This window comes from Salmo salar, chromosome 16 (genome assembly GCF_965601325.2).
Source record: "Salmo salar chromosome 16, fSalSal1, whole genome shotgun sequence".
Lineage (NCBI taxonomy): Eukaryota > Metazoa > Chordata > Actinopteri > Salmoniformes > Salmonidae > Salmo > Salmo salar.
Window position 1 is genome coordinate 59694682 of NC_138306.1, and position 7014 is coordinate 59701695.

Consider the following 7014-nt stretch of genomic DNA (forward strand, 5'->3'; position numbering starts at 1 on the left):
TTTACTGTCTGTCATTTTATTCCTAGTTATATGTAAATACACTACATGATCAAAGGTATGTGGACACCTGTTCATCTAACATCTCATTCCAAAATCATGGGCATTATTATGGAGTTGGTCCCCTCCTTTGCTGCTATAACAGCCTCCACTCTTCTGGGAAGGATTTCCACTAGATGTTGGAACATTGCTGAGGGGACTTGCTTCCATTCAGCCACGAGCGTTAGTGAGGTCGGGCACAGATGTTGGGTGATTAGGCCTGGCTCGCAGTCGGCGTTCCAATTCATCCCAATGGTGTTCGATGGGGTTGAGGTCAGGGCTCTGTGCAGGCCAGTCAAGTTCTTCCACACCGATCTCGACAAACCATTTCTGTATGGACCTCGCTTTTTGCATGGGGGCATTGTCATGCTGAAACAGGAAAGGGCCTTTCCCTAAACTGTTGTCACAAAGTTGGAAGTACAGAATCGTCTAGAATGTCATTGTATGTTGTAGCGTTAAGATTTCCCTTCACTGGAACTAAGGGGCCCGAACCATGAAAAACAGCCACAGACCATTATTCCTCCTCCACCAAACTTTACAGCAGGTACGTTCTCCTGGCACCTGCCAAACCCAGATTCATCTGTCGGACTGCCAGATGGTGATGCGTGAGAGTCCAATGGCGACGAGCTTTACACCAATCCAGTCGACGCTTGGCATTGCGCATGGTGATCTTAGGCTTGTGCGGCTGCTCGGCCATGAACAGTTATTGTGCTGAAGTTGCTTCCAGAGGCAGTTTGGAAGTCGGAAGTGAGTTTTGCAACAGAGGAAAGAGGATTTTTACCCGCTACGCGCTTCAGCACTCAGCGGTCCCGTTCTGTGAACTTGTGTTACCTTCAGTTAAGGCCAGTCTACTGCCAATGTTTTCCTACAGATTGCATGGCTGTGTGTTCAATTTTTTACACCAGCCAGCAACGGGTGAACCTGAAAAAGCTGAATCCTCTAACTTGAAGGGGTGTCCAGATATTTCTGCTACGTAAAGATAGAATATAGTCCCAAGTGCTTGATATGCCAAAGTGGACAAGTAAAAAACATCGCTGTGTATCAGTATTTTGGCGATCTTAAGACATTCTGTTCATGCAATCGCTTCCTCGCTTTTTTGTGACAAGACTGCAGTCCAATAATATCCCCGTTGTTAGATAGATAGATAGATAAATAGATAGATAGATATTGTATGTTACCGACCTGTGAGTGTTATCCGAGTCATGCAGGGCGGACTGTGCGTCTTGTCTGTGGCAGAATCAACTCTCCTTCGACAGTCTTGCTCTCATGCTGTAGAAATGTCCTTTCTATAAAACTATCTCATGCACTTAATCTACTATTTACTATCCGAATATAGATGTTTCTGCGTGCCGAATGATAAGGTACAACTTTTAGGCCTGCTAAACTCCCGGGTCACAAAACATACTCGACCATTTTGTGTCAACAACGGAGGTGTATCCCGGCATGCAGCGCAACAACCCGACCAAAGACAGTACAGTCAGAGAGATATTACAGAGAGAGGAGGACAACCCGACCAAAGACAGTACAGTCAGAGATATTACAGAGAGAGGAGGACAACCCGACCAAAGACAGTACAGTCAGAGATATTACAGAGAGAGGAGGAGGATATGGGAATCCCATTGGGCAGTGGATGGAGGAATGGCAGACTGTCGACCAATCGCGTTCACGCTGTTGCTAAACTAAAAGTCAGGCTGTGAATTGCGAAACCGGGCTATTTTCCTCTAAAGTACATTATTCCAAAGCTATATGATATCGTGGAAAATATTTGTAAAGTTGTACTTCCTTGTTCACGAAATTATTGCTAATGTTTGGGTTTTTAATCGACTCCCATTCACTACTTGAAGTACTGCTTTCCTTATCCCTTATTCGCCCAGAATGCATGGGCATTTTAAACAATGGCCTTTACCACAATTTCTATGGAGTTTCCCATCTCCTCCAGAGTATCTTTGGGTTTAGGGTTTAGGGTTTAGTGTATGGACGTCCCGAGGATCCCGTATAGCACATGTCACGTCACGATGACACAGTAGATTGTGTTTTTGATTATATTTAACAGAAACGTTTTAAAAAATATTTAATTTGGAATAACTAAACGAAATAAAAATATTATTTTGTGTGCACCTTATCTTTGTAAGAAAATATGTGAGAAAGCTAAAATAAAAACATAAATAAAATCCTAAATGTATTGTAATGAAACAGGCAGGGAGGGAGCAGGTCTCGAACCCTCGACTTTCTAGCCCAAGGTCCAGCGCGCTATCGACTGTACCGCAAAAGCACGTTCAAGCGGCAGAGTCGATAACCGCGCTTATAAACCCAGGGTCTTCACAGTATTATAATTTTTTTATTTTTTATTTCACCTTTATTTAACCATGTATTTATATATTATATACATAACCCTAACCCTTTATTTAACCAGGTAGGCCAGTTGAGAACAAGCTCTCATTTACAATTGCGACCTGGTCAAGATAAAGCAAAGCAGTTCGACAACATACAACAACACAGAGTTACACATGGAGTAAAACAACATACAATCAATGATGCAGTAGAAAAATAAGTCTATATACAATGTGAGCAAATGATGTGAGATAAGGGAGGTAAAGGCATAAAAAGTCCATGGTGGCAAAGTAAATACAATATAGCAAGTAAAACACTGGAATGGTAGATTTGCAGTGGAAGAAAGTGCGAAATAGAAATAATGGGGTACAAAGGAGATAAATAAATAAATAAATACAGTAGGGGAAGAGGTAGTTGAATGGGCTAAATTATAGATGGGCTATGTACAGGTGCAGTGATCTGTGAGCTGCTCTGACAGCTGGTGCTTAAAGCTAGTGAGGGAGATATGAGTCTCCAGCTTCAGAGATTTTTGCAGTTCGTTCCAGTCATTGGCAGCAGAGAACTGGAAGGAAAGGCGGCCAAAGGAGGAATTGGCTTTGGGGGTGACCAGAGAGATATACCTGCTGGAGCGCGTGCTACAGGTGGGTGCTGCTATGGTGACCAGTGAGCGGAGATAAGGCGGGGCTTTACCTAGCAGGGTCTTGTAGATGACCTGGAGCCAGTGGGTTTGGTGACGAATATGAAGCGAGGGCCAGCCAACGAGAGCATACAGGTCGCAGTGGTGGGTAGTATATGGGGCTTTGGTGACAAAACGGATGGCACTGTGACAGACTGCGTCCAGTTTATTGAGTAGGGTATTGGAGGCTATATTGTAAATGACATCGCCGAAGTCGAGGATCGGTAGGATAGTCAGTTTTACGAGGGTATGTTTGGCAGCATGAGTGAAGGATGCTTTGTTGCGAAATAGGAAGCCAATCCTAGATTTAATTTTGGATTGGAGATGTTTAATGTGAGTCTGGAAGGAGAGTTTACAGTCTAACCAGACACCTAGGTATTTGTAGTTGTCCACATATTCTATGTCAGAAACGTCCAGAGTAGTGATGCTGGACGGGAGGGCAGGTGCGGGCAGCGATCGGTTGAAGAGCATGCATTTAGTTTTATTTGTATTTAAGAGCAGTTGGAGGCCACGGAAGGAGAGTTGTATGGCATTGAAGCTCGTCTGGAGGGTTGTTAACATAGTGTCCAAAGAAGGGCCAGAAGTATACAGAATGGTGTCGTCTGCGTAGAGGTGGATCAGAGAATCACCAGCAGCAAGAGCGACATCATTGATATATACAGAGAAGAGAGTCGTCCTGAGAATTGAACCCTGTGGCACCCCTATAGAGACTGCCAGAGGTCTGGACAACAGGCCCTCCGATTTGACACACTGAACTCTATCAGAGAAGTAGTTGGTGAACCAGGCGAGGCAGTCATTTGAGAAACCAAGGCTGTTGAGTCTGCCGATAAGAATGTGGTGATTGACAGATTCGAAAGCCTTGGCCAGGTCTATGAATACGGCAGCACAGTATTGTTTCTTATCGATGGCGGTTACGATATCGTTTAGGACCTTGACCGTGGCTGAGGTGCACCCATGACCAGCTCGGAAACCAGATTGCATAGCGGAGAAGGTGCGGTGGGATTCGAAATGGTCGGTAATCTGTTTGTTGACTTGGCTTTCGAAGACCTTAGAAAGGCAGGGTAGGATAGATATAGGTCTGTAGGTCTGTAAATAAAATGCAATAGAGACAGAATAGATCTCCAAATCAAAACATCATCCTTCTGATTTAATATTCAAAATTCTGATGATAATACTGCATTTATTCAGCAGATGGCAGTGGTTATTAGAATCCTGAGCAGCAGATGGCCAGTGGTTATTAGAGTCCTGAGCAGCAGATGGCCGTGGTTATTAGAGTCCTGAGCAGCAGATGGCCGTGGTTATTAGAGTCCTGAGCAGCAGATGGCAGTGGTTATTAGAGTCCTGAGCAGCAGATGGCCAGTGGTTATTAGAGTCCTGAGCAGCAGATGGCCAGTGGTTATTAGAGTCCTGAGCAGCAGATGGCAGTGGTTATTAGAGTCCTGAGCAGCAGATGGCCAGTGGTTATTAGAGTCCTGAGCAGCAGATGGCAGTGGTTATTAGAGTCCTGAGCAGCAGATGGCCGTGGTTATTAGAGTCCTGAGCAGCAGATGGCAGTGGTTATTAGAGTCCTGAGCAGCAGATGGCCAGTGGTTATTAGAGTCCTGAGCAGCAGATGGCCGTGGTTATTAGAGTCCTGAGCAGCAGATGGCAGTGGTTATTAGAGTCCTGAGCAGCAGTACATCAGTCTGAGTAGAATATAATATAGTATAATATAATATAGTTGAATATAATATAGTATAATATAATATAGTTGAATGTAATATAGTAGAATATAATATAGTATAATAAAATATAGTATAATAAATATATTATAATAAAATATATTATAATATAATATAGTATAATAAAATATAGTATAATATAATGTAGTAGAATATAATATAGTAGAATATAATATAGTAGAATGTAATATAGTAGAATATAATATAGTAGAATATAATATAGTAGAATGTAATATAGTAGAATATAATATAGTAGAATGTAATATAGTAGAATATAATATAGTAGAATAGAAGGGTATAATGTTTACAGTATATTTGTCAAGGATGTCAAATCAAATCAAATGTTATTGGTCCATACACATGGTTAGCAGATGTTAATGCGAGTGTAGCGAAATGTTTGTGCTTCTAGTTCCGACCATGCAGTAATATCTAACAAGTAATCTAACAATTCCCCAACAACTACCTTATACACACAAGTGTAAAGGAATGAATAAGAATATGAACATATAAATATATGGATGAGCGATGGCCGAACGACATAGGCAAGATACAGTAGATGGTATAGAGTACAGTATATACATATGAGATGAGTAATGTAGGGCATGTAAACATTATATAAAGTGGCATTGTTTAAAGTGGCTAGTGATACATTTATTACATCCAATCTTTTATTATTAAAGTGGCTGGAGATTTGAGTCAGTATGTGGGCAGCAGCCACTCAATGTTAGTGATGGCTGTTTAACAGTCTGATGGCCTTGAGATAGAAGCTGTTTTTCAGTCTCTCGGTCCCAGCTTTGATGCACCTGTACTGACCTCGCCTTCTGGATGGTAGTGGTGTGAACAGGCGGTGGCTCGGGTGGTTGTTGTCCTTGATGATCTTTTTGGCCTTCCTGTGACATCGGGTGGTGTAGGTGTCCTGGAGGGCAGGTAGTTTGCCCCCGGTGATGCGTTGTGCAGACCTCACTATCCTCAGTATCCACACGTCTCAGTGTGGATACTGTTGTAATAGATCAGCTGAGATGGTAGGTATTGGTCTGTGTATATCTGAGTGTGTATTGTTTTTTACTTTACTAGGCAATTCAATTAATAAGAACAAATTCTTATTTACAATGACGGCCTACCCCGGATGACGCTGGGCCTATTGCACGCCACGCTATGGGACGCCCAATCACGGCCGTATGTGATACAGCCTGGATTCAAACCAGGGACTGTAGTGACACCTCTTGCACTGAGACCGCCTTAGACCGTGCGCCACTCGGGAGCCCCCCTCATTCTCAGATGAGATGAGCTGAACAACAGATGGTGTCAGGAAGTTCTACGATGGGAGAGGATGGCTTACAGCTGAACTACTCTCTCCAAGATGGTGTAGCAGTTGGATGTGTGTCTTTGTCTTGTCTTAATCACGCTCTCTCTCTCTCTCTCTCTTTCCATCCGTCTCTCGTCTGCAGGTATGTTTTGACGTGAGAAAGGATGCCAACCCCCAGTCCCGTTATCGCCACCTCACCCGCTCTTAAGATAACCTTTTGGCCGTCTGGGAGCCCAAGGCTGGTTAGGAGACACCACTAGAGAGACTTATGTAATTGTGATGAACTGAGAGAATATTAGGGGTAGCACTGTGATTCATTAAACACATGCTGCCTTCCCTGCTCCTATGTTCTTACCTCTTTCCCTTTGTCATCTCCTTTTTCTTCCTCTGTTTTTATAATGTGCATTGAAGTAGAGTGAAATTGTGTTTATAATGCATGTATTGTGTATTTATAACACTTGTATAATGAACTTCTTTCAATAAAGCGTTTCACATTCTCTACTGGTTGAAATTAAGTCTCTCATTTGATGACATACTACACCTATCCTGTGTTTATCAGATCAATGCAGATGAAGGGCATTAGATGTTGAGATGAACCGGGTTTAGAGTGTTTACATGACGCATAGGAAGTGTAGTGTAATGTTTAAAAAACATATTTCTGTATATATGAATTACAAATCAGCCTTTGTCACGTCTTGACCAGTATAAGGGTTATTTGTTATTGTAGTTTGGTCAGGACGTGGCAGAGGGTATTTTGTTTATGTGGTTCGGGGTGGGGATTTATTTAGTAGGGATTTTGTTTAGTTAGTTCCGGGTTTTTGGGGTTATGTTCTATGTTTGTATTTCTATGTGGTCTCTAGTCTTTTGCATTTCTATGTCTAGTTTATTGGGGTTGGACTCTCAATTGGAGGCAGGTGTTTTCTAGTTGCCTCTGATTGGGAGTC

General features: G+C 42.5%; 1 protein-coding gene across 3 annotated transcripts in view; it reads right to left on the reverse strand.

The window, feature by feature from the left end:
- Window positions 1-1586, reverse strand: part of LOC106574119 (ubiquitin-protein ligase E3A) — a 40575-nt gene extending 38989 nt beyond the window's left edge. For 2 of the 3 annotated variants that reach the window (XM_045697502.2, XM_014149725.3), the window contains exon 1: window positions 1219-1586. In XM_045697502.2, the coding sequence (XP_045553458.1) occupies window positions 1219-1240 (22 nt within the window). In that variant the 5' untranslated portion in view covers window positions 1241-1586. The remainder of the gene's footprint in view (window positions 1-1218) is intronic. The other variant, XM_014149727.3, reaches the window with a different exon arrangement.
- Between the last annotated feature and the right edge of the window lie 5428 nt (window positions 1587-7014).